Source organism: Armigeres subalbatus, chromosome 2 (assembly GCF_024139115.2).
Source record: "Armigeres subalbatus isolate Guangzhou_Male chromosome 2, GZ_Asu_2, whole genome shotgun sequence".
NCBI lineage: Eukaryota > Metazoa > Arthropoda > Insecta > Diptera > Culicidae > Armigeres > Armigeres subalbatus.
In genome coordinates this window covers 399,348,717-399,376,298 of record NC_085140.1, presented here as the reverse complement: position 1 = coordinate 399,376,298, position 27,582 = coordinate 399,348,717, and the positions used below count along the sequence as shown (strand labels likewise).

Sequence of the window (27,582 nt, the reverse complement as noted above, 5' to 3'; positions counted from 1 at the left end):
CGAAGCCGGCTTGATAACTTCCCACGAACTCGTTCACTAATGGTGACAGACGACGGAAGATGATCTGGGATACCACTTTGTAGGCGGCATTAAGGATGGTGATCGCTCGAAAGTTCTCACACTCCAGTTTGTCGCCTTTCTTGTAGATGGGGCATATAACCCCTTCCTTCCACTCCTCCGGTAGCTGTTCGGTTTCCCAGATTCTGATTATCAGTTTGTGCATGCAAGTGGCCAGCTTTTCCGGGCCCATCTTGATGAGCTCAGCTCCGATACCATCCTTACCAGCTGCTTTATTGGTCTTTAGCTGTTGAATGGCATCCTTAACTTCCCTCAAGGTGGGGGCTGGTTGGCTTCCATCGTCCGCTGAACTGACGTAGTCATCTCCTCCGCTGCCTTGACATTCACTGCCTGTACTCTCAGCGCCATTCAGATGTTCCTCGTAGTGCTGCTTTCACCTTTCGATCACCACACTTTCGTCCGTCAAGATGCTCCCATCCTTATCCCGGCACATTTCGGCTCGCGGCACGAAGCCTTTGCGGGATGCGTTGAGCTTCTGATAGAACTTGCGTGTATCTTGAGAACGGCACAGTTGTTCCATCTCCTCGCACTCCGCTTCTTCCAGGCGGCGTTTCTTCTCCTGAAAAAGGCGGGTCTGCTGTCTCCGCTTCCGTCTATAACGTTCCACGTTCTGCCGGGTACATTGCTGCAGCACGACAGCCCGCGTTGCGTCCTTCTCCTCCAGAATCTGTCTGCACTCTTCGTCGAACCAATCGTTCCGTCGACTTCGTCCCATATACCCGACGTTGTTCTCCGCTGCGTCGTTAATGGCTGCTTTAACTGTATTCCAGCAGTCCTCAAGAGGGGCCCCATCGAGCTCACCCTCTTCCGGCAACGCTGCCTCGAGATGCTGCGCGTATGCAGTGGCGACATCAGGTTGCTTCAGTCGCTCTAGGTCGTACCGCGGCCGGTAATAAGAGTAGCCATCGAACAAGTAAGTGCAGTGCGTGTTTTAGTCGTCGGGAAAGAAATAAAACATCTATCTTGTGTTCGGTGGCTCATGTGCATGTCGTGCGCGGTCGAAAAAAGCGCGTTCTTCAATAGTTTGCTGTAGCCATCGAGCAAGTGATTACAGAGTGCTGCGCTTCCGTGCGGTCATCCAAAACGCGAGTCTCCTCAGTTTTCATATGCCACAGGGCGTGCATGTTTTAACTTTTAACTCGTATTAGTGTTATTTCCCATCCCATAAATCGCATCGCTTACCAAAGTGAATCCAGATAAATTATCCTTTGTAACTAAAACGATATCCTATCCCAAGAGAATCGTGAAAATGCAGAGGTATACTCTGTCTCTAGTAGCAACGAGAGTCGGACTAACATTTTTTCCATTACTATATGACCGTAAGGACGTGGCCGGCGCCGTTATTGACTTTAAATATTTGAGCTCCCGAAACGCGTACATTGAGAATGGGTAGCTAATCCCAAGCCCCATTCATTGTGTTCTCTGTACAATTTCGCCAGTTCAGTCAATCACGGAGTAGCAACTACGAATTGTGCGGTCATAATGCTCGTGCTCATGCTCATGGTCATGCAATGAATCTCCAAAGGAATTTCTGGATTTCTCTCCGAAGTCATTTTCAGATGATTTTGTGAAAAAATCTCTAAAGTAAATTCCGAAAAATACTTGGAAGAATGTCCAAAGAAATTCTTGCACAAATTAAATGTCGGAAATACTTTCCATTAACTTCCGTTAGCAATTCCGTTTGTTCTAAATTTGTGGAAAGGATTATTGTTGGAAATTTTGGTGCCCCATCATTACCAGAGCTCTAGCGCCGCCAGTGAGGAGGATACTTCATTCGGCGTAAGTTCATCGAGGAGCTGTATCCTATCAAGTACCTATCGAGTAAGTATACTTTTAACTTTATTGCAAATTATTTGTATTTAGTTTAGATCTTCTCGCTATTGCAAGCGAAAACGTGATTAATGTGATGTTGTTTATATTATTACAAAATATCCAACTCAAGTCCATCTCTACTAACAGCACACTTACCGATATCTGTTATTTATTCCCGTGCGTATAACAGATGTAGGGGAATAAGTGTTAAGATGGCCATATGGGGCATGATTTCAAGTACACCCGACTCTTTTTTTACACGGGGGATGCGCTCCGTGTAAAAAAAGTTTTCAGTTCAAAATTTAAAAATCCGTGTAAATTTGTTTATGATATCTCGACGAATCATGCAAAATGGAGCAACTTTGCAAAAAATCCGTGTAAAAACAGAATCGGGTGTATAGGAAATGGCGTATTATGTTGTAATATGCTAAAATTTCAAAAACCACTATAACATGTAAACAACTTATGAAAACATACGCAGAAAGTTTGATTGCTTGAAAACCGCTGTTTATTTTAACATTTGGGTTAATTATTTAAGGGTTCTAAACTCAAATGGACGTTTTCTTTGTTTTTAAATCGCTTAAATCGATACTAAATTACTAGTTATTAATGTTTTTTTCATGCTAACATAATAGAGGAGGTTGTAATACCATATTACGGTGTGCATCTTGCCTCACATTCCCCTATCACGAAGAAGTTAGATATAAGATCACAAACAACATGCAATCGATTTGCAATCTATAAATAGGGTAAAAGACCCAATAGTGGAGGAACTAAGCACGTTACACCACTATTTATTGGTTCACACCAAGCATATACTTCGTTTCACTTACCTCAAGGGTGCACATTAGGGTGGTTCAAAAAATCGATTTTGCTCCACAGTGCTCATCTGATTCTTTACCATGTTCTGAGTGTCCTCTGAAAATTTGAGCTCATTTGGATTTAAACTGATTTAGCACAAGCCGTTTCAAGTTTGCATGCAAATTAGTATGGGAAGATTTATTTTTTCATTATAGTGATTATGGCGCTTCTTCATTAAGCGCAGGTTAAAAGAAAACCTACATAGCTAAAAGGAATACTTAACAGCTTTCACCCAACGAAAATCGCATGTTGATTAATCGCCTCAATAATTAGTAATCGATTTTAAGACAGGTTGCGAATCTTTAGTCATGATAGTTAAACTTCTTTGAGGGCATCACTGAAATGTGCAGTGCAACATAGTAGCCTGAATTTATGTGTGCTATCTTTCGCGCCACGAGCAGCAATGTTGCCTGTTGATGAGTTATGGAATTAGCTCCAGAAAACCACGGTATAGATTAAATTCGATTACTAATTATTGGAGCGATTAATCAACATGCGTTTTTCGTTGGGTGAAAGCGGTTGAGTATTGCTTTTAGCTATGTAGGTTTTCTTTTAACCTGCACTTAATGGGGAAGCGTCATTAACAGTATAATGAAAAAATAAATTTCCCCATACTAATTTGCATGCAAACTTGAAACGGCTTGTGCTAAATCAGTTTTAATCCGAATGAGCTCAAATTTTCAGAGGACACTCAGAACATGGTAAAGAATCAGATGAGCACTGTGGAGCAAAATCGATTTTTTGAACCACCCTAGTGCACATGGAAGATTATTAATTATATTTAATCCGAAAGGGGTTCAGATTGCAGTAGCATCCATCATTGTTACCTAAAATGGTATCTCCAATTATTGGTGCAGTGTTCCAATAGTTGCGGTATTTTTTAATTCGTGTTCCTATAGTTGCGAATCCCATTGTTTACATATGGGACTCGCAACTATAGGAACACTACCGCAACTATTGGTGCAAAGCAGAGAAAAGGAAAAGGTATTTCAGTGATACTTTACCAATTTTGATGCAATTCTCAACCTGTTTTCCTGTATTTCGTGTAATGACAGGTCAACAAATTGATAGACTATATGGGTTGCTGCGTTAAATACGTAGATTGTGTAAAAACAACACTACCGCAACTATAGGAGCACCCACGACTATCGGAACTTTTACCCTACCTGTTAGTCAATAAGATCGTATCACTATTAGTCCGAATCCGAAAGATGAAATTCTTCATAACCTCATATGTGACATGCTGCCTTTTGATCGGCTCTGTTCTCACATGGCCGCTTCCAGAAGGTGAAGAAGTGAGCACAACTGGAGAGGCGGACGCAACTACAGAAGCATCAACAGATGAAACCAGTGAGGCGGGAACAGAAGACGGTAATCAAACGGAATCGACAGGTGAGAACGGCGATGATGGGAAAGAAACAGTAACCGAGGGCTCCGGAAAGGACGATCGCTTGAACACCTACAACAAGGTCAACGAACTGCTCGACAAGGGCACCGATGTGGACAAAGTAGACAACGGATTTCTACGCTCCTTCCTGAACAACAACCTGCAGTCGCACCTGAGGGTCCCAATAATCGATGCCGTTGGTTTGGTTGGCGATTTCGGCAAAATTGCCGGATGCTTCACCTCGATGGGGTCGGATGTGAAGAAGATTGTCGACGAGAAGTTGAAGTCCTTTACATCTTGTAAACAGGGGAAGGATAGTACGGATTCCAAATGTTCGGAAGACAGCGCAACTGGCGGACATTTCGATCAGATTACGTCGAAGATCAAGGAATGCGTTTCTACTAATGGGAAGGGAAAGTGAATAAATAAGCGTTGGTTTGAGAATAATAAGATATTTTGAACTACGATTATTTTCCAGATAAAAGAAAAATAATAAGAAATAAAATCAAGTTGGTTTGATCAATTAACATTTTTTGTATTTATTCTTTTTTGCAATTTCACTGGTGGTTGGTGCTCCGAAATTAAATATTCTAAACGTCATAGAATCAGATTTATCAGTTTTTAACCTGGTTTATTTCCCGGTGTAGTTCTAAAGCTGTCTAACAATTGGTTTATCGTATTTCGAGTTGTAGTAATTAAATGTTTTTGGAGGTGCTCTTTAAGCGCTTGGTAGGCTTGTCACGACACATTTAAAGTACAACTACTATTACAAGCCTACATTACGAAATGTTGATTCTATTAAAACAAGGAAGGAAGCTGGGATTAAATATAAATTATCTTAATATGTATACCTAAAGCCATGTCGCTGAAGATTTTCACCGCATGTGAGTGTATTTCCTGCTGTTTTTTTTTTCAAATATTAACTCTCAAATTTTTATCCTTATACATTTTTTCAGTTTTCTTGTACATACAAATCAATATTTATTCAGCATCTATTCCCTGCTGTTCATCTTAGTGTTCTTCCACCGGCATCTTCTCTCCACCGAGAATAGCCTTGATGTCTTCGGCGTCTAGCGTTTCGTACTTGAGCAGCGCTTCTGCCAGCGCTTTGTGTTCCTTGGCGTGCTGCTTGAGGATCGTCTTGGCCCGCTCGTAGCTGTCGTTTAAAATTTTCTTGATTTCGTTGTCGACGCCTTCCACGGTGGATGGAGACAGGACCTCCGGGGCGGCGCCAAAACCTTTGGATGATTCGATGGTGCGCAGACCAACTTTCTCCGACATACCCCAGTCGCGGACCATGTGCGACGCGATGGAAGTCGCCTGTTTCAGATCGCTGCTCGCACCTGGGGAATTCAATGTCAGTAATTGAGTTCGTAAGAGTCATTATTGATGGTCACACATACCGGACGTGATTTTGTCGGCTCCGAAAATAAGTTCCTCAGCCGCTCGGCCACCCATCATCGTGTCCATCATGGCCAGCAGTTGTTGCTTGGTGACGTGATAACGCTCCTTCTCCGGGATGTAAGCTGTGTGGCCGAGCGATGGTCCTCGCGGCATGATTGTTACTTTATGCAGGGGATGGGACTCCTGAGAAAAACAAATAAAAGTTAAATCAAGCCACTCGGTGAATAGCATTAGATTAAAACACTCTGAAAATTTTATTAAACAGTCTGAAAACGAAATGGTCTGTGTTCGTATCCGCATAACTCTAAAACGGCTGGATGGATTTTCTTCATTCCTTCTGCAGAAACGTTCTTTATGGTTCTCGACGAAGTTAGGTAAGTTTGAAGACTAAAAGACAACTCTTTGTATTTTTTTTTAAACTTTATTAATGTGTTTTTTTTTAATTCTAGGATTAAGTTTAACATAGAAACTCTTTGTATAAGATATATCAGATTGAACTGTTTTTTTTTTCCCGAGCCATTCATTTCATTCTGGTTTTTTAGTTGCCACTATTTAGAAACCACCCGTTAGAAACATAGCATTTAGGGCTGTGTCGATATCGATAAATTCGATATTATCGATAAATGTCGGGTCCAATTTATCGATACGATATCCGATATTTCAAATTCCGATATTATCGATAAATCGTAGCCGATAACGTTTGTTCTAGAAAGGCAAAATAGGACACATAAAAAACCTCACTGAAAATAGATGAAGCATAAATAAGCCAAGAAGTGGAAAATGGAACAGTACCCTCTGTTAACCATTTCCTTCCCATGGTAGCTGTAGAGCTCCATCAAATTTTGCACCTTCCAACATTCATCGAATTATTTCAACAACAAGAAGCAGTATTTGGCACAACTTTATGGTTTCATTAGACTGCAAATATAATCAAATTTGTGTGAAAATAGTGAAACTATTGAAAACAATCAAGTAATTATTGATTTACAAACAAAAACTTTTTTTCGGTTACACTAATTTTAGATATGCCAAATAACTTTTGTTCTAGCATTTTTTCATAGGTGATAACTTCCTGGGCTGCAAAATGGTGGGTTGACATCAAGGAAGGAGCGCCCAACAGAGCTCTGGTTTTCCACAAGTTCTTATCTCACGCTTCCACGAGTCGTCCGATGACAAAAGACCGCAAGCTAAGGGTTGTGTACTTAGCTGGTAGTGCAGCATAGGCACTGTTGTCCTTCTGATATCAGCTAGAGTGAGAAGGTACGCCTCGATCGCCTCGTACGCCACCAGGAGGTGTGGCTCAAACAGCGTCTGCCTGGTACCCTAATTAACGAAATGCTGTATGGCGTCAGCTATGCCTAAGATGGTAGCCCCACCAGCGCGATGTAGGTAACGCGACCCCGGTAAGGTAGCTTACTGAAGCCTCTCAAATACCACGAAAAATGGGGATAGAAGAAAAAGAGAACGTTATTTCTGGCAACCGACCCAGCAACGAAATAAGGACTATGATTGGAAACTCGGTACCTGGAATGTCAGGACCGTAAATGAACCTGGACGAGTGAGCCTACTGGCTCGCGAATTGCAGAAGGTTGGAGTGAACGTGGTTGCTATTCAAGAAGTCCGATGGCCCAGATCCGGAGAACGTGAATTCCGAGCCATGGACCCCACGACCAACACTGCATTATCTATCACAGCGGCGGCGGAAAAGCAGAGCATGAAGTTGGCCTCGTAATGATGGCCCAGCAGATATCGACTGATGCGGTGGAAACCCATTAGCGAACGAATCTGTGTGTTGAGGATACGGGGAAAATTCTTTAATTACAGCCTAATCAACGTTTACGCACCAACGATAAATCCGACGACGTGAAGGACACGTTTTATGAATGTCTTGATAAAGCCTATGGAGAGTGCCCAAAGCATGACGTGAAAATTGTTATCGGAGACGTTAACACTCAGGTCGGTAGAGAGGACTTTTTCAGTCCCATAATTGGTAGGGAAAGCCTTCACTCCGCTACCAATGCCAACGGCCTACGGCTAGTAAATTTCGCTGCTGCCAAAGGGATGGCCATCAGTAGCACCTACTATGCACGAAAGAATATTCGAAAGCACACCTGGAGACACCCAAATGGTGAAACTTGCAACCAGATAGACCATGTTCTGGTGGATGGGCGCCATTTCTCGGATGTTGTCGATGTGCGGACATTCAGAGGTCCGAAAATTGACTCTGATCACTATCTCGCTGTCAGTAAAATTCGATCACGGTTGTCAACTGTATCGAACGAAAGATCACAGTGAACGATGCATTACAATATCCAGCGATTGTCGGCGGAAAGAGTATCGGCTGAGTACCGCCAGAAGCTCGACGAACGGATAAGTGCAATCAACGTTAGCGACAACATCAACGATTTATGGGAGTCGATCCATGGTGCGGTGAGCACAACAGCACGAGAAGTGGTAGGCACTGCACAGAGGCGACCCAGGACGGGTTGGTTCGATGTGGAGTGTCAGAGAGTGACAGACGGGAAGAACGTTGCCAGAAGACGGATGTTGGTGTCGGGTACCCGATCGAATAGAAATCGGTACTAGAAAGCAAGAGCAGCCGAAAAACGAACCCACCGCAGGAAGAAGAAAGTATATGAAGAACAAGTGATTAGCGAGGCGCAGGAAATAATGGAGCTGAACGATATGCGGAGGTTCTATGAGTCTGTTAATGGCGTGCGGAGAAAGACAGCGCCATCTCCCGTCATGTGCAACGACCAACAAGGGAATTTGCTGACAGACCGAAGTGGTTGCCAGGTGGAAGCAGCTATTGAATAGTGGAAGTGACGGAGCATCGGTGAGCAGAATAAATATTAGCGACGATGGACAAGCTGTGGAGTCGCCTACACTAGATGAGGTTAAAAAAGATGTTAAAGAGCTGAAAAACAATAAGGCTGCGGGGAAGGACCAGCTCCCGGCTGAACTTCTCAAACACGGCAGTGAACAGCTTTATGAAGTTCTGCACCATATTATGTCGAAAATGTGGGAAGATGAGGAAATGCCTGCTAGCTGGTTGGACGGCCTCATTTGCCCTCTCTTTAAAAAAGGGCACAGACTGGAGTGCGCCATCTATCGAGGAATAACCCTCCTTAATTCGGCGTACAAAATTATGTCCCGTATTCTGTTCAACAGATTGAGACCGCTTGAAGAGTCCTTCGTCGGCGAATACCAAGCAGGTTTCCGTGAGGGTCGATCAACGACGGATCAATTGTTTACCCTGAGACAAATCCTTGATAAATTCCGGGAGTACAACTTGCAGACACATCATCTGTTTATTGATTTCAAGATGGCGTACGATTCAGTGAAACGGAATGAACTACGGCAAGTTATGCTTGAACATGGTTTTCCGGCGAAACTGATACGGCTGGTTTGAATAACGTTGGACGGATCTAAATCAACTGTAAGGGTTGCGCATGAAATATCGACGTCATTCGTTACCTTAGATGGATTAAACAGGGTGATGCACTCTCGAATATAGCGCTCGAGGAAGCGATTAGGAGAGCTGGTGTGCAAAGAAGCGGTACCATTATCACAAGATCGCATATGCTCCTGGGATTTGCGGACGATATCGATATTATCGGGATTGATCGCCGTGCCGTGGAAGAGGCTTTTGTGCCTTTTAAGAGGGAGACAGCGAGGATTGGACTCACGATCAATACCAGCATAACGAAGTACATGGTCGCTGGAAATCAACGTGAGTTCATTAGTGGTGGTGATAGCGAAATGGTGCGAGGTGAAAAGGCGTATTGCAGCTGCAATTAGGGATTATTACGGATTATTACGTGGAAGGCCGCGTACACGATGGCTTTTTGCAGTTGAAGAGGACCTGAGGGCGCTCAATGTTCAGGGCGACTGGAAGCGATAGGCCCAGGATCGAGTCCAGTGGAGAAGGATACTCCATTCGGCGTAGGTTCATCGAAGAGCTGTAGCCCATCAAGTAAGTATTGTCTCCAGAATTATCATATCACCACATAGCCATAAAATTGATAAGTTTATCTTTCGAACGGTATATAAACTTTGTAATTCGGTTATAATTTGACTGTTTTATAAGCATTTACGTTTCTGGGTCAATATGACCCTATCAGAACGTCGGCTCCAGGGGCACGTTCCAATATGACCCTAACATCTTATTCGTAAGTTTTTCTTAATATCCGAAGAAGGTTAACTAAGTTTCATGATTTTAATAGCCTATTCAGATTGGGCTATTTATGACTTTGTTAAGTGAGAGGGTATCCAATTATTACGAGGTGTTCAGACTGCAGCAAGATAATATATCTTGACGTTTCCATGTTTCCACATTTGCACGCTAATACAGGGTTGAATTCAAGGAGAGTTTTAAAATTTAATTTGCGAAATCAAGCATTTGTGTGGCGACAATCGAACATTTTTTTCTGAACAAAGTTTCTACGAAAAAAAAAATATGAAAAGAGATTTTCGAAGAATATTTTGAAGCTCTCATTAAGGATAATGAGCGAAGCTACATTCATTAGTTGGGTGCGCCGTTCTTCGGGGAATCAGACTATTCCTCAATTTATTTTTAAGTTTAAAAAGTATTTTGATTCTGTACTATGATCGAACGGAGATTTGATAGAAAAATTTAGATACTTTTGGGAATTCTCACAAATAAATAAAAAAAGGACGATTGGACCAATTTTCAAGAAATATTATCGAACTAAAATGTATTTCCACCAGTATCTCCATGTATGAAGGGCAACTCAGAAATTTATTTATTTTTTTCAAAAACGGAAACTGAACCATTGCGTTCTACTCGACAATCAATGATACAGCTTCTAATAAAATCGAATCGTGTGAATGTGATATAATTTAAACTGGATTTTGGATGAATTAATGCATTACCAATCCATGTTTTATTTAAGGTTATTCTACTTTATATATACATCCCATTCAAATCGTACAGTTGTCCCACGTGAAAAATGTTGAAATCCAAAGTATATTAAGCCATTCAAGGAGCAGAATTGAAACAATTTATGAATAATCATGTTTATTCATCAAATATATTCGTTTTCCAACCATTCCTACGTTTTAAATTGTCTTCCGCATTGGCCCTTGAACTTTGAAAATTTATTCGATTTGTTCTATTAAATCTAGGTTTAAGTTAAATACTTCATGTTAATTCTAGAGAGCATCTGTTTTTTTAAACAATTCATGTTGAATATTGGAGAATAAATAATTATCATCATTATTTTTCATCATATAAAATGCTTTCCACAAAACCATCACAATCCTAGTTATTCTTCAGCGCTCAGAAGATTTCCATCTAACATGCATTCGACCCTGCTGCGACAGAAAGAGCATGACTGTCAACTACGAAACGAAATGAAAACAGAGAGAATTTTCTCTCTGGCAAAGAGAGCGTGACGCTTGTCAGTTTTGTTTTGTTGAATTTCTCCCTGCATCCCAGTTAGAACGAAAGCTCTCTCGTAATAATTGTTCGTAATAAATTCTTCATGACTCTTTTTAGCGGGTATCTTTTGACAGCGCAAAATGTATGGAATATTACGTAAATAATGACATCATAAAGCGTATTTACCCTGAAACGCCAATTATTATGTCATTAATGGCGTAATCTGAATAGGCTATAAGACATTTTGGTACATTATCGGATATCGGTTCCAATATTGATAATCAATATCGATATTGACCATTCCCTGTGTCGCATCGGACCGAGTCAGACGCATTTAGTTTGGATCTCTCACGCGAACTCGATCAAGTGCTTTTTTAAGTTGCCAAATAAACGGCACCGAAGTATCGCAAGGTGAATTCCTGGCGACCAGAAGGAAGCGGGCTGTAATTGGTAAATTACCAACCGGTAATCATTACAGCGCCGTGAATATCAGCATTCGGACAGAGCATCATCCATCCCCGTACGACGACGTTCGTAGGCACCTACAAAGGCAGAAACAAAACGGCTAAGTACCTATTCGCTTTGTATTGTTTGCATGCGGTGGAGTTGGGTACACTTTTTTCTCGACAGAAAGAATCGGACAGTGCAGAAAGAGTGGGCATTAGCCTGGTCCAATACTTTTTTTTTTCTTAAATAAATTTATTTAAGTTTTTTTTTATCTTTGATACATGGACGAAGTGAGTGGAGGCGGAATGCCTCCCAAAGACAATGTCGTCCGCACGCGATTTTACCAGGCCACATCACCTGGTCCCTGGGTTGTTTACTTTCGGCAGAAGGTGAAAAGTATTGATTTTTTAGGAATCAAACGTGACTTGACGCGTCGTTTTCCGAAAACTGATTTTCATCAGATCAATCGGAACAAACTACGTGTAACCGCACCTACATACCAGGATGCAAATGCTATCGCAAAAGACCAGAACTATAATGTGGAATATTTGGTTTATGTCTCCTCGCGGGAGGTCGAGAGTGAAGGCGTAATTAACGCAGCGAGCCTGACTTGCAAGGATGTACTTGCAGGAAAAGGCCGTTTAAAGAATGTCCTGCTGTCTACCGTGGATATTCTGGACTGCAAGGAATTGCATTCAGCAGCTATGGTAGATGGTAAAAAAGTATATTCGAAGTCAGGTTCGCTACGGGTAACGTTTGCCGGTTCGATACTCCCAAAATATGTAGATATCGAAAATATGTTGTTTCCGGTGCGTCTTTTTGTACCCAGAGTTTTCAATTGTACCAACTGCAAACAGTTGGGGCACACTGCCGAGTTTTGCGACAACAAGCCCCGTTGTGGCAAATGTTTTGAAAAGCATAGGGAGGAGTCCTGCCAACAACAAGTTACAAAGTGCGCTTATTGTGGCTTGGACCCTCCACATGGTTTGCAAGAATGCCCGGTGTACAAAAAGCGTACCCAAAAAGTTAAGCGTTCGTTAGTACAGCGCTCTTAGCAGTCGTATGCAGAAATGGTGAAGTCGCAAGACACATCCGCAACTGCCAACGCAACGGCTGCTATTTCAGCTGCCGTTCAAGTAAGTGATTTTTATGATGTCATTTCCATAGACGAATCGGACTCTGACGTAGCCGATATGGATGATTCTGCGGAGGTACACGTACCCGAAAAGAGGAAGAAACTGTCTTCCCCGGGATTGCGCCGCAAGAAAACAAAAATCATCCCTAGAAGCTTGCCTAAATCTGATGGTAATGGGGATTATTTAAAATTCCGAAGCAACCTGTCTATACTGCTCCTTTTGACCCATGTTGCAGTAAGACATTCCGCCATTGCCAACAACTGATGTTACAAAGAAACATCAGTCAAGGAATATCTCTGAGCAGAAAACTGCTACTCGCACTTCCAAGAAAAGAATCTCGTCCAAGCGAGGATTGATATCCTTTAAGGACCTTGTGGATCGTATTTTGAACTTATTCAATATTCCGAATTCATTGAGGCCAATCATTGACCTCTTTATTCCAACAGTTGAAAGTTATCTGAAGCAATTGACTGTTTCATGGCCCCTTCTTGCAGGACTTGTATCTTTCGATGGATAATACGGCCATACAAGATACAATCACTGTGCTGCAGTGGAACTGTCACAGTCTGCAACATAAATTGGACGTGTTTAAGTTTTTAATTCCCAACTCCGATTGCGATATATTTGCACTCTGTGAAACATGGCTTTCTTCTGAAGATGAAATCAACTTCCACGATTTTAACATTATTCGCCAAGATCGGAATGATCATTATGGCGGCGTTCTTTTGGGAATCAAAAAATGTCACACTTTCTACAGAATTCCCATTCCGACTGTTAATGGTTTAGAAATCGTCGCTTGCCAAGTAAATGTAAAGAATAAAGACCTTTGCATAGCTTTAGTATATATTCCTCCAAATGCCTCACTTAATTGTTGACATATTTGGAGCGCAATCTTTCTTTTATCATCCCAATTTTAATACTGGGTGATATTAATGTACATGGAAACTAGAGACAATAGCAGAGTGCCTATTTTCTATGATTTGTGCGTTGATTTCAAAATGAATACATATTATGAACACAGTTCAAGTAACTCAAATAGGACCTCAAGGTCAGGAAAGTCGAATAGATCTGTCTTTATGCTCTAATTCACTATCATTAAATTGCACGTGGAAGGTAATCCAAGATCCCCATGGTAGTGACCACATGCCGATAGTCACTACAATCAAAAGTGGCTATCAACGATCAGTGCCAGTTAATGTTCCTTTCGACCTCACGAAAAACATTGACTGGCAAAAATTTGCATCGGCGGTAAAAATTGAATCAACTGATATACTTCCTCCACTCGATTCCTTACCGAATTGATTCATAAAAGCGCACTAGAAGCTCAGAAACGACACGTTCCAAGTTCATCTGTCATAAGAAGACCAGCCACTCCTGGGATGGGATGATGAATGTACTAAGTTGTATTCCGAGAAATCTGATGCCTTCAAGGCTTTCCGTAAACACGGAAAGTCTGAGCTTTTCGAAGAGTATTTGAGGCTTGAAAGAAAGCTCAAAAATCTTCTCAAGGCTAAAAAACGTAGTTATTGGCGACGTTTTGTCGAGGGACTATCACGAGAAACCTCAATGACAACACTTTGGAAAACGGCCCGCAACATGAGGAACCGCATTTCCACCAATGAGAGTGAAGAATACTCCAATCGATGGATATTCAACTTCGCAAAAAAGGTCTGCCCAGATTCCGTACCAGCAGAACCGCTATTTCGAGAATCAGTCACTGATCCCGGTTCTTTGGGTGGACCATTCTCAATGCTGGAACTTTCTATGTCTCTTCTTTCATCGAATAACTCTGCTCCGGGATGCGATAACATCAAATTCAATCTTCTTAAAACCTCCCAGATATCGCAAAAAGACGATTACTTGACCTGTACAACTGTTTCATGGAGTACAACATTGTGCCCCCAGAATGGCGACAGGTCAAAGTAATAGCTATTCAAAAGCCTGGGAAACCAGTGTCTAATCACAATTCATACCGACCGATTGCCATGCTATCATGCATGAGAAAATTATTCGAGAAAATGATCCTTTCAAGAATTGACCACTGGGTCGAGCAAAATGCATTACTGTCAAATACTCAATTCGGGTTTCGAAAAAGTAAAGGAACAAATGACTGTCTAGCGTTGCTCTCTTCAGATATACAGCTGGCCTATGCGCACAAGGAGCAACTGGCTTAAGTTTTCTTGGATATTAAGGGCGCTTTTGATTCTGTTTCCATAGAAGTACTGTCGGAAAATTTGCACAGTAGTGGATTACCCGTTATTTTGAATAATTTCTTGTACAATTTGTTGTCAGTAAAAAATATGAACTTTACTCTCGGCACTCTGACAACTTCCAGAAATAGCTACATGGGCCTTCCCCAAGGTTCATGCTTAAGTCCCTTGCTTTACAATTTCTGTGTTAAAGATATTGACACTTGTTTGGAAGGACAATGCACGCTTAGACAACTTGCAGATGATGCCGTGATCTCCCTAAGAGGTTCATGTGCAAATGTCCTGCAAAGACCATTGCAAAATTCCCTAAATAACCTGACTGTTTGGGCCAGACATTTAGGGATCGAGTTCTCTCCGCAAAAAACTCAATTGGTAGTGTTTACTAAGAAGCGGTACCCAGCTCAACTGAAACTAAAGCTGTTGAAAGATGACATAAACCAATCTTTATCTTCTAAATACCTTGGGGTCTGGTTTGATTCCAAGTGTACCTGGAAAACCCATATTGATTATTAGAGAAATGCCGAAAAAGGATCCATTTTCTCCGTTCTATCTCTGGAACTTGGTGGGGCGCTCACCCGGAAGACCTCATCAAACTATATAAAACGACTATTCTCTCTGTTTTAGAGTATGGCTCTTTCTGCTTCCTCTCAGCAGCTGAGTGCCACCTGATCAAATTGGAACGAATTCAATATCGTTGTTTGCGTATTGCTCTTGGCTGTATGCATTCAACGCATAACATGAGCCTGGATGTGCTTGCTGGAGTCACTCCTTTAAAGCACCGTTACTGGGAGCTCTCACTTAGAATACTGATCAAATGTGGAACAAGTAACACACTTGTGTTAGAAAACTTCGATAATATGCTTGAACTGGCTCATCGTTCAAGATACCTGCGAGTCTATCTCAACTACATATCAACAGATCTTTGTCTTCCATGTTATAATCCACCTTGAGTTCACTTCGTCAACGACAGTTCCTCAATTGAATACGATCTGTCCATGAAACACGCTATTCAAGGAATACCAGATCATCTTCGACAAATATCTATCTATTACAATAACAGATATTTCACTGATGGTTCTCGCATTAACGAATCCACTGGCTTCGGTGTTTTCAACGTAAGTTCAACCACCTTCCGAAAACTTCAGGAACCGTGTTCGGTTTATGTTGCTGAGCTGGCAGCAATTAATTTCGCTTTGGGGATAATTTCCAATCAGCCCGTAGACCATTATTTCTCGGGTACTTATTCAAAAGGACGTATGTGATTTTGTAAACAAAGATTGAAACGTCGGTTTATCCAATCTGATGGCACTCCCACGCAAACCAACATCACCGACAGGAAGCCGAAGGCTTCCCCTGCCTGTATGTGGTGATGGTTTGCGTGGGAGGGCTTTCAGATTGGACGAATCGACATTTGAATCTTTGTTTACAAAATCACATACGTCGTTTTGAATAAGTACCCGAGATTTCATCTTCTCGGATAGTCTTAGTTCTATCGAGGCACTCCGGTCGATGAAACCTGTTAAGCACGCATCTTACTTTCTTACAACAATAAGAGAGCAGATGCGTGATTTGGTCGAAAGATCATTCAAGATTACCTTTGTATGGGTCCCATCCCATTGCCTAATCTATGGCAATGAGAAGGCGGACTCGCTAGCAAAGGTGGGCGCACAGGAAGGTGAAGTTTATGATAGACAAATCTCGAATAACGAGTTTTTCCCATTAGTCCGTCAGAGTACTCTTCAAAATTGGCAAATGATTTGGTCACACAATGAACTTGGACGGTGGCTATTTTCCATAGTTCCTAAAGTTTCTGCGCGAGCGTGGTTCAGAGGTGAGGACTTAAGTCATCTCAGGCTTCATTCGCACGATGTCGAGGCTTATGTCCAATCATCATTCACTAAACACACATCTCTACAGAATAAACCTGGTCGATAGCAACCTATGTAGGTGCCGAGCCGGTTACGATGACATCGATCACGTAGTTTGGTATTGCTCGGAAAATGACGCCTCCAGAGAGCAACTATTGGATACCCTTGTGGCCCGAGGTAAACAACCCTTCCGGGATATAAGAGGTGTTTTGGGAGATCGCGATGTGATATATATATATATGCAGGCCATCTATGCCTTCCTTTGCTTGGCTGACATCAAAGTTTAATGCCTATATTCTTCTCTTTCTCAGTTTTTTTTTCTTGTTCGATTCAGTTTCTCTGTACCATGTACCCCGAAGCTCTGGCCATCCGGAAGATGCTCCCTGACGAACCAAAATCGAGCACGACGCCACGCAAAATCGTTAAAAGTCAAACGCCCGGATGAGCAGCTGAAATAACCTAAACCCAAATCCCTACCCAGTCCGTCCTGTATTAAGTTTTTTAACCTTGAGTCGCCACGAGTATTATGGTCTATGTCCCCTCCCAACTAACTGTTAAGATAAGATGATATACCATGTAAAAATATCATACTTGAGAATTGCGGCTCCGCAAAGTGTCACACACGACTGAGCCTACCAAATAAATGAACTGGTTAAAAAAATCGATATTGACCAAGACCTTGGCACACCCCTAATTGCATTCATTGCAAGAATTGTTTGAAAAAAAATTCTGGGATATGGTGCATTCTAGGAATCGTTTTCGGGGAAATGTTTCATTCTAGGAAAAGGTTTTCTATGGAATAGTGCATTCTGGGGAGTTGTTTTCTGGGGTATGGTTTATATCTATGGTTGTTGTTTTTTTTTGTGGTTAAAATTCAGTTTTTATTTGTCATTATTTATACAGTTTTTACAATTGTAGTTCAGCGTTTTCAAATCAATTTAAATCTAATTGGAACATTAAAGCATCTACATCAATTCTATCGTTACACTCGTTAACAAAGCCGATGTACTTCACAAACAAGCGGAGAATTTCCACTCGCGCAGCTCTTCCAATTCCTGGCAAAACAGGTCTCGCGAGGTCCTCGAACGACAGTCGTCTCCAACCATTTGTGTAGCCGGCTAGCCTCTGCTGTAGGACCGTCCAGGCCGGGCCGACACGAGAGCAGCTACAGAACTTGTGCTGGAGCGTTTCAGTTACCTGTATGTCACAGTGTTGACAGTTCTCGTCCGCCACACGTTGCATCACGTGCAGAAGCTTCCGATGCTCTATTTTCCCATTCACCAGCAGGTAAAGTTGGGATCGCTGCGATGAGGAAAGCTCTTTCATCCCAATATTTCGCCACGCGCGTGGCCAGTCAAGCGCTGGACTGTTTCGTTCCACCTTTGGCAGTTCGGTTTGCTGGACGATTTGCTGGTGGATCAGATCGGCGGAGGGGTTTTGTTGGATATGGTTGGGAGTTTGGGACAAGTTTGATAGGATTGATTTTAGGTCAGGATTGTCTATTGAAATTGCGGGGCGAGGAATTGCGTGGAAAAGAAGGGATTTATAGTAGGGAATGGATTCAATCTCTTGCAGATGTCGATTGGTAGCCAGGCTGCGACTTTTCAGCGCCAACACGTGCAAATTCAAGCCACCGTTTTCTTTCTTCCGAACTAGCTGCATAATCGGAACGCGCGCAAGCATTCCTCTCCACAGAAACGTCCCCATCGTAGCTGTGATTTTCGCCGTGTGAACACCAAGCGGAGGCAGCACAGATGAAAGGTACCACAGCTTCGACGTACCGAATGTATTTAGCATTATCACCCGCTGGTGCAGATTCAGCCTGCGCAAGGACTGCAGCCACATTTGCTGTGAGAACTTGCCCGCCAGCGCATCCCAGTTGAGTGTGGTCATCAACCTTATCGAGTTGGCGAAGGTAACACCCAGAATCTTGACTACGTTGGCTGTTTGTAGCCACTGGGTACCAATTTCGTTACCTTCGAAAAAGCCAACATTCACTGCAACCGTTTTTCGCAAATTCAATTTTGCGCCGGCGGCAAGCCCAAAGCGACGAAATATTTCATTCATCGCTTCTATTTGCCACGGTGACGTCACCACCACGCTGATGTCGTCGGCGTAGGCAACGAGCAGATCATCCCCACATACTTGCTCAAGCCTACACACAAGTGGGTGAAGATAAAGCACGAACAGGTGCATGGACAGAGGGTCGCCTTGCCGCACCGACCGTGCGATCTCGAACGATCGAGAGAGGTGCCCATTGATGAACAGCCGGGATGTGGACCGACTGGCTATATGCGAGAGAAGAGAGATGAGTTCCCCGTTGAACCCGAGCGACCGCATGGTTTCGAAGAGGAACGAGTGCCGCACCCGATCGAAGGCGTTCTCCAGATCGAAGCTGATGAGCTTACCGGCCCGACGGTGGTGACGGAGATTGGCGATTCGATCTTTCAGAGCGAGAGTGGCCTGGAAGATGTTTCGCTCTGCGTTTGAACATTTCTGTCCGTTGCTTAGGACGCGGTGGGCCTGCATAATTCGTTCCATCCTGTTTTTCAGGATGCGGGAAAGCAATTTATAATCGCTGTTGAGCAGCGATATGGGCCGGTACGCTCGGGCTGTGTTGTCGCCTCCCTTCTTCTTCACCAACACGATGACGCCCTCTACGAAGGCATGGGGGAGATTTCCGTTGAGTGCTTCATTCATAAGCATGTTCAACTCACGGTGGATGACATCGAACATCCGGAGATAAAATTCTCGTGGGATCCCGTCGGCACCGGGGGATCGTTTGGGTGCGCTCGCCCTGATAGCAGCCAGAATTTCTGCTGTTTGTATCTCCTCCATGCACGCTTCGTTCAGTGGGTCGTCCGGTGGGATAACACGTTCGCAAGCAAAATCGTCCCCGTTGTTGGCATTGCCGTCGTTTTCTGTTGTTTCTTCTGAGTACAGGCTCGAGAAAAAATCAAACAGATTTGCCTCGATCGCTTGAGGCTCGACGACGATTTCGTCTTCTCCCGTCTATAGCTGCGAGATCGTTGTTTTCTTCCGTCGTCTTTCCCCCAGCTGGAAGATCGACATTGGCTCGCCGGCCACGTGCGTCTCGTTGATGCGCATAAACATGTGGGAGAAATTACGCTGCAGTGCCAACATTTCCCCTTTCAGCCGGTTGATGGTGGTGATCATTTGTGGCTGCTGATAATAGCCGTCGTACGCTAGCCGTAGTTGCGCATAGAGGTGCTGATGCGTATCGTGGAACTCCTCGTAGACGACACGAGATTTCCACTTAAAAAAAGATTTGACTTTTGGCTTAGCGTACGACAGCCACCATTGGATACACGACGCGTAGTTTCTGCGCTGACGAGTCCAATATTGCCACTTATACTGAAACTCGGCAACGTTTTCTTCGGTAAGAAGATGCGGTCGAAGGGCCCAGAAACTGCGCCCGGGCTCGTGTCCCAGTGGGGGAAGACAAAGTCTGAGCGTTAGCGCCTTGTGATCCGTGAAACAGCAGACGTGCGTGTAGGCCGACTGCAGTTTGTCGCGAAGACCACGGCTGACATAGATCCGATCGAGTCGAGATCGCGCGTTTCGACAGACATAGGTAAAACCTGCATCACGTGGACACAACTTCTCCCATACATCATGTAGCTGCAGCTGCTGTACAGCTGTTTTGAGAGACGGACTGGTGTTCGGGCTGGACGAATCGCACGCACGCAGCACGCAATTGAAATCGCCAGCTACGATGACGTTCTCGGTGTGGTGGCGGAGATAATATGCAAGCGTGCCATTGAAGAACTCCTCTCTAGCAGCGCGCTGAGCAGTGCCGGAGGGAGCGTAGACGTTGCAGATCGTTGTGTCGTGCACTCGTAGCGCGATTAGTCGGCTGTCCAGGCTCTTCTCCACGTGAGTGACATGGATGTGCTCCTTCACCGCAACAGCTCCTCGTGTGGTCCACATTCGCGAAAACGACAAAGCCAGGCAAGGAAAGCTGTTCGTTCTCGACTTCCTGCAGACACACGATATCGAGGTTTTGGCTGCTTATGAAGGTTCGGAGTGCGTTCAGTTTTGTGGGGTTCGTGATCGTGCCGATGTTGATGGATGCGAGGTTGTAAGACGTGAGAGCCATTTATGGAAGAAAGTCCACATCCTGCTCGTCGTCACCGTCGTTGCATCGCTGTTTCTTGCCGGGCGGGCGTCCTCGGCTTCGACTGCTTCTCGTCGATGTTGATGAATCGTCCGTGTCGTTGCCGGCGGTTCGGTCTTTCGATCGCAACGCGTTTGCTGGCTTTTTGAATATGTCAACCAAGACCACTTCAGCGGTCTGTGGTTGTGTGCGCAACGACGACGATGTGCTGCGCGCGATTTGGGTTTGCAACGGGTTGGGAGACACCGTTCGTGCAATGGGCGCAGTCGGCTGGCTTGCAGTTGGGTTTATTGAGCCAGACGGTTCGGTCTGACTCGACGGCTGTGGCAGCTCGGGGAAAGCCTCCAGCGATGCTGGTGGTGGAGCAACAGAACGCTGACCGACCGGTTTGGTGCTCGGGGGTTTTGCACCGTTCGCCTTCTTCGGTGGTTGTCGTGGCCCAGTTTGCTTCGCCACGTTCGCATAGCTCTTCTGGACTAGCAGCTTTTTGTTCTGGACACACGATATGCCAGTATGCGCTTGCTCTTTGCAGTATTTACAAGAGACGATCTGCCCTTGTAAACAATGTAGGCCTGCTGTCCATCGATCGTTACCCACGAATCGATGTTTTGATGGACTAGCATTCGGGCCGACCAAATGCCGAGCGGTATCCCACCGAACTCGAACCCTTCTCCCCCTGTTAACTCTCGCAGCGAAAACACTTCACCCAACGCACTCAGAAATTCAACGATTTTTCTTCGGGGACGTTTTCTGGCAGGTCGTGCACTTTAACCTCTACATCCATCTTCCATAGTGATGCGAAGCTTGTATTTTTCCCGCGTGCTCCACTTCATGCTTCTCGTCATGTTCTTGCACTATTCGTTGTGCGAGCGCCAGGTTGTCAACCTTGACGAACGCACATTGTTCACCTCTGTGGCACTGTAGTCTCAACACTTCTTCTTTCTTCAGGCCGAGTACCGTGCGGCAAAAGCCGTGAACCTTTTCGAATGACGGCTTCACCGGGAAACTCGAGTAGTCAATACGAAAAGTATTTTCTCGCCTCATCGCGGATCACTAAAACGCGCGACGCGGCACAGACGGAATCGAACTTTAACCACTGTATTCGATCACTTGACTTTCCAAGAGCGCAATCGGAAACACGTCTGCACGTCTCAGAAGCTGAGCGGTAACTGGTTGTTCATAAATTAATGCAAAAATATTGTTAATTTGAAGCAGAATCTGGCTGGATGATTTTGCCGTATTTTTTAACATCCCTTTTAGTATAACTTTGTTCTACCAGATGAATAGAATCAGATTTAATTAGCTCGATAACTTCTGATACTTCACAAAGACTATGGATGAAAACTATGCGACTAATAGACTATAGTCATATAGATTATAGAATTTACAATTAGTCTAAGTGTAAATGTTAGGGCTGGAAGTTGCCTAATTTAGAAATTCGTATTTTGTGAACTAAAATGTTTCTCGGTAAGGTTCGATTACCTTTGTATAGTAGGCAACAATAGCATGTCCTCCTTCGTGATACGCCGTAATTTTGTTGGCCTCCTCGTCCGGCAGGCGAGATTTTCGCTCCGGTCCCATAAGTACCTTATCTCTGGCATTTTCAAGATGCTTCATCGTCACTGTTTCGGCTCCATCGATAGCGGCTCTGAAGTTAAATTAGGTTTCATAAAACTTCTATTCATATCAACCAGTATTAAATGTTGCGTACCTCAAAGCAGCCTGGTTGACCATGTTCTCAATATCCGCTCCCGTGAAACCGGTCGTACCCCTGGCCAGTTGATCAACATTGATCTCTTTGCTCAAGATCTTACTCAAATAGTGCGTGAGGATCTCCTTCCGTCCGGTAAAGTCCGGCGTCGGAACTACCACTTCCACGTCAAAACGACCCGGTCTCAGCAGAGCTTGATCCAAATCATCCCTGCGGTTCGTCGCTCCCAGCACAATAACTCCTTCGTTCTGCTGGAAGCCGTCCATTTCCGATAACAGCTGATTTATTGTCTGATTGGCATACGGATGCAGCACGGAGTTGGTACGCTTGGCACCAACCGAGTCAATTTCGTCGATGAAAATAACGCACGGAGCCCGTTCCTTGGCTGCCTCTGTTGAGAAAGTTTACCGTGAACAGTTTCTTATAAAATTTAAAATAAAAACAACTTACTAAACAAATCGCGCACTCGACGCGCTCCCTGCCCGACGAGTACCTCGTCGAACTCCGGCCCGGCCGCGTGGAAAAAGGGAACCCCAGCTTCGCCGGCCACGGCCCGTGCCAGTAGTGTTTTTCCCGTGCCGGGTGGACCCACCAGCAGGACACCCTTCGGCAACTTTCCGCCAAGGTTGCTGAACTTGTCCGGGTTCTTCAGGAACTCGACCACCTCCTTCAGTTCCTGCTTGGCCTCGTCGCAACCCTTAACGTCCTCAAACGTCACCGAGATGTCCTCCGGGTCCACCTCGACCTGGTTGCCGATTTGTATTCTACTGAAAATATGGAATTGTGATGGGGATAATCCGCGGGAGTGAGGGAGAGAGAAAAAAGAGGCAACCGAAAGGAAACAAGGATCAGTTTAGAATGTTGTTCCGAATTGAGTGGACAAGAAGCGTGTATCATTGATAAGCAAATTGTACTGATAAAAAGCAAATTCGACTGCAGACCTAAAAACGGACCCGTTGGTCGAGACGAACAGGCTGATGAAGATCCCGATGAACACGACAATGATCAGCAACTGCTGCAGGACCTTCAGATAGCGCATCGCTTTGCCGGAACGGTTCGCATGGTCCGGATGGGTCGCCGTGAGATAGCCCTCGGCGAACGCGATCTTCAACCGTTGCTTCTGTTCGTCCGGTATCGTGGGGTCATTGACTTCGTTCAGCAGCTTGTTGAACGGTTCGCTGTACTGCTGAGGGCTGATCGTTTGGGCATTGAACGGAACCGGTTCATATTTGTGGGAAATCTGCGGAGCCGGTGCAGCTGCAATTGAAGAATCGGTATCTAAATTAGCGGTACGCGTGTTGGCAAATGTTCTGGAGCAACACGGTAGGTGTATCGAATAGAAACTTATTCTATGCTTATTAGTAAATAAAATAGTTTATGATGCCAAAGAGGAAATTCTTTGAAATCCAGTAAAGTTGTATTGGAATTTAAATGGGATTCCAATCATGTCGACAAATCATTGTTAGTGACTTCTTTTTTTTCAAATAGGTGTAATTGATTCTAACTATAATTTTTGAGAAGGCGATTAGGCTCTTCATTCAATCAAACTATTTTGGTCAAGTATAAGTATAAGTATAAGTATATTTATTTGTTACGATAGCCTACCAGTTACAGGACTTTTACTTAGGTCAAGGAAGTTTGAATGGGAAATAAAATAACATTGGAACCTTGCAAGTTACTAAGTGGTAATTGAGTGCTATAGCTAATTGAACTTTGTTTTAGTAGTTATCTTTGAAAGCTTGAAATGTTTGTTGCTGTCTAGTAGCCAAAGGGAGATGATTCCAAGTAGAGGCTCCGCTAATGAGCACACTTTTTCCACTTGACGTATGGTGCGGAATGATGAAAATTTTCGTTCGAATATTCGTTCCTTTTTGAAGACTAATCAACTAATGTTGTGGTACCCAACAGAAAGAATTAGATTGCGATCTATTTGGTAGTAACGTCAGAGAATGAGAAATGAGATGTTTCGAATTGCAAGGACAAAAACAGTTACGCCTATTTGAAAAAAAAGTTCCTAGATTGATACTTTTGCTTAACGTCGCCAGAAGAATTAAAAGCTGGTACGCATTTAACTGAAGTCAAAATAAACTCACTATTCCCGATATTATTCATCAATCTTCCAGCACTCACCCAACGTATCCTTAACTCGCGTGAACAGTCCAGGATTTCTCTTCTGCTCTGCACTAACGGATCGAACCGTTTTAAAACCGCGCTGTTGTACCCACGCTAGATTGTGGTAGGCGCCACCGTTCTGCGTCAGCAAGCTGCGCACAATCTGCTTGACCGTCTGACCACTGAAGCTGACGGTCTCCTGCTGTGGCGGTTCCCGACATCCTTTACGCGCCTTAGGCGTAAGACTTATGCTCCAGGGAACGTCCTCACGGCTGCTGGTTAACACCTGAATATTGCTGAAGTGTTTCTGAAGACTACGCTCAATCCTACGAGGTAGTTTAAGCTCGAACATTTCACATGCGGGCGCCGACTGAGGTTCTTCGATCGACTGCCGGAAGCTGTCAGTGTAGAATTTCACCAGTGATTGCTTCAGTCTTGGCAGAAACGGATCCTGTTGGGCCAGAAAGGATGCTTCCTTTCCTGGCGCATTGGCAACATGGTGCCTGTTTTGCTTCTTCAAAGCGATATTACTATGGCGCGGTGTGATTTGCGAGAGATGAAACAGCAGTTGCTGGCGGAAACAATAGAAAACAATAGATCAATCGACTAATGGCGGAAAATAACGTCCTTGTCGTTGAACAGGGATGTTAACGGGTATGTACTATTTTTGTTATTAACAAAAAAAAATCTGTCAAATGAATTTTCCCAGATTCTAATAAAATTATTTTAAAAAATCGAAGTGATTGATACCCGACGACTAATTTACAATGTAGCTCGTTACCAGCCCTGCATTTTGGACGTGACAGTAAAAAAATAATGACGAAATCGTCGTCAGTCTTCTCTCTCGCTGGTCTGGTACTTACGTGCTGATGTGTGTTTACTGTAAACATTATGCAGCGTTTCCGGTGACACTATAATCTTCTACGGGTTGCAGGGGTTGCACTTTCACGGTATATGACCTAAGAGTGATGAAATGCTCGTTATTCTGTATGTTTTAGACGCTTTTTGAGGTCTCTCGCAAAATTCACTATCACTTTGTACGTTTTCTTCGTCGTCCCTTCTTGGTTGGGCTGTGTTTCACCGTCGTCAAACTGATTGTGTAATTTTGACGTTTTGTGGAACCTAAAGTGGATTCCTACTAATGCGAATTTATCGCTCTGTATCACACTACAAAAAAAGTTTGTACTTATTGCAGACCCGAATAAAAAGTACAATAAAAAAACAATAACTTTTTTTGTTACAATACGAAAGAATACATTAAAATAACAATAAAAAGTGGTGTTGTGAATATTACATTAAAAATACAGTCGCGATTCGCTGGTTGGGCCACGACCTCGGCCCAACTAACGAATTCGGTTTTTTAGTTGGGTCAACTGACAGCCATTTGAACACGTGTATTTCGACTTGAACATCACAAATGATGTCCAGTGACGCCCAATCCCGTTTTCCGTGTTTACATTGAATTTTGACGTACGGTTGCTTTTTAGTTGGGCCATGGCCCAACCAGCGGAGGCCCAACTAAAAAGTGACCCAAGTATTAAGATCCCAACCAGCGAATCCCGACTGTACAATACAATATATTGTGATATACCATAGAAATTATTGTTTTTGAGGCTTTTACAATAAAAAAGGTGGGTTGTTAGTTACCGTAACAGTAAAAAATCCTTTTTTTCTCATACATTTTAGAACACAAAACAATTATTTCTATTGTTCCGATATTGTTATAGTTCTTTGAACAGAACTATTACATTTATTGTTAATCAATTGTTTTTCTAATAAAAAAGGCTTATTGTTAATTAATTGCAAAACAAAAAAATTATAGCTTTATAAATGTAAATTAAATATTGTCAATGAGATTATATTACGGTATGATGTATACTGTAATGTTAATTTTATTTCCTCAATTAAGCATATTACACTAATAACTAAAAGTATATATATAATGATAATAGTTTCTTTTTCTGTTATGTATATTCTCGTAACTGTTCTATAATTATTTCAATCCTGATCGTCCATTGGCGGAACTAAGGGAAAATTTTAGGGGGGGCTAACTTGTTGAGCCCGAAATTCGTAGCTTAGTTGGTTTAAAGCACCAGTCTCTTTTTCGCTGCAAAGAAATTAGAAAACAACAAGGCCAGTAAACGTCAAATTTCATGAAAAACGAAAAAGAAAGAGATTCGTCCGTGCAGTGCCCTATAGAAGAAAATTGGTTACCGCCAATACATTTTTTCAATTTAAAATCTTCCACAAAATATACATATGTAGGGGAACGGTTCGGCACTTCATCCCATAGCTCCTATTTCCATCCCATCAAAAACAAAGCAATGGAAAGGAATTTGGTTTGTTTATTGTTTTTGTGATTTTTTTCAGCAGTGAGCACGCATGTTGACAAAAAGAAGCGACGAATTTGGTGCCGTATTTCTTTGTTTAGTGATGAGATGGATATATGTGCAGTGAGATGGAGATCGGAACAGTTCCCCTATTTAGAGTTTTCAGAACTTGAGTCACAGAACAATTTGTTTAAATTTTAATGTGGTTGCAATATTATGACTATACAGGAAAGGCAACATTTTATTTAAAATTTCATTCAATTAAAATCTCAGAAATTGTACTTGTTCTTTTAGTCATGTAACGTCTATTGGTTAACCAATCAGCATATAATCACTGCTCGTTCATACTTCAGCTTTCTCAGGGAAAGTTATCTGGTGCTGAGAATCAAGGAAGCAAAGCATACTTTGCGTTTAGCATTCCTATCGCAACCTATAACAGTCCGATATTCAAGTGGACATTTGTTTGTAAACAAACATTATTATATTGATTCCGTTGAATATAAATGTATTTTGATCTTTCGTTGATTTGTCAGGCTAATTAACCGTAAAGCCGAAATCATGTTTTTCATAATTCTTATAAAATTGTAAACGTTTATCTGCGAAACTAATTCCCTTATCTGGACGTGGAAAAAATATTTTGTCCGATAACTACATATCGTGGTTTTTGCCAAAAAAAAAATCTTG

General features: G+C 43.1%; 2 protein-coding genes across 4 annotated transcripts; one reads left to right on the top strand and one right to left on the bottom strand.

Annotated features, from left to right (window-relative positions):
• Positions 1-3,962: 3,962 nt before the first annotated feature.
• On the top strand, positions 3,963-4,559 carry LOC134210237 (30 kDa salivary gland allergen Aed a 3-like). Its single transcript, XM_062686281.1, has one exon. It carries the CDS (start codon positions 3,963-3,965, stop codon positions 4,557-4,559), a length of 597 nt encoding a protein of 198 aa, XP_062542265.1.
• Positions 4,560-4,652: 93 nt separating this feature from the next.
• Positions 4,653-25,664, bottom strand: LOC134213267 (ATP-dependent zinc metalloprotease YME1L). Of its 3 annotated transcripts, none has more exons than XM_062692147.1 (8): positions 25,432-25,664; positions 24,587-25,139; positions 23,398-23,734; positions 22,907-23,220; positions 22,457-22,847; positions 22,228-22,393; positions 5,542-5,725; positions 4,653-5,481 (listed from the first exon to the last, which is right to left on the bottom strand). In XM_062692147.1, the coding sequence occupies exons 1-8, from the start codon at positions 25,456-25,458 to the stop codon at positions 5,150-5,152; spliced, it is 2,304 nt and encodes a 767-aa protein (XP_062548131.1). In that variant the 5' UTR covers positions 25,459-25,664; the 3' UTR covers positions 4,653-5,149. The 3 variants fall into 3 exon arrangements, with proteins under 3 accessions (XP_062548131.1, XP_062548130.1, XP_062548132.1); XM_062692146.1 differs by having other exon boundaries at positions 22,907-23,223; positions 25,432-25,663; XM_062692148.1 differs by having other exon boundaries at positions 22,907-23,223; positions 23,398-23,713; positions 25,432-25,663.
• Between the last annotated feature and the right edge of the window lie 1,918 nt (positions 25,665-27,582).

Excerpts from the sequence above, each read along its gene's own strand:
- LOC134210237 (XM_062686281.1), top strand. The coding sequence starts at position 3,963 with ATGAAATTCTTCATAACCTCATATGTGACATGCTGCCTTTTGATCGGC.
- LOC134213267 (XM_062692146.1), bottom strand. The coding sequence starts at position 25,458 with ATGTTTACAGTAAACACACATCAGCAC. Across the intron at positions 25,140-25,431 it reads CAGTAAACACACATCAGCAC|CAACTGCTGTTTCATCTCTC; the intron begins GTAAGTACCAGA and ends TGTTTCCGCCAG. Across the intron at positions 23,735-24,586 it reads GCGAGTTAAGGATACGTTGG|ATACCGATTCTTCAATTGCA; the intron begins GTGAGTGCTGGA and ends CCGCTAATTTAG.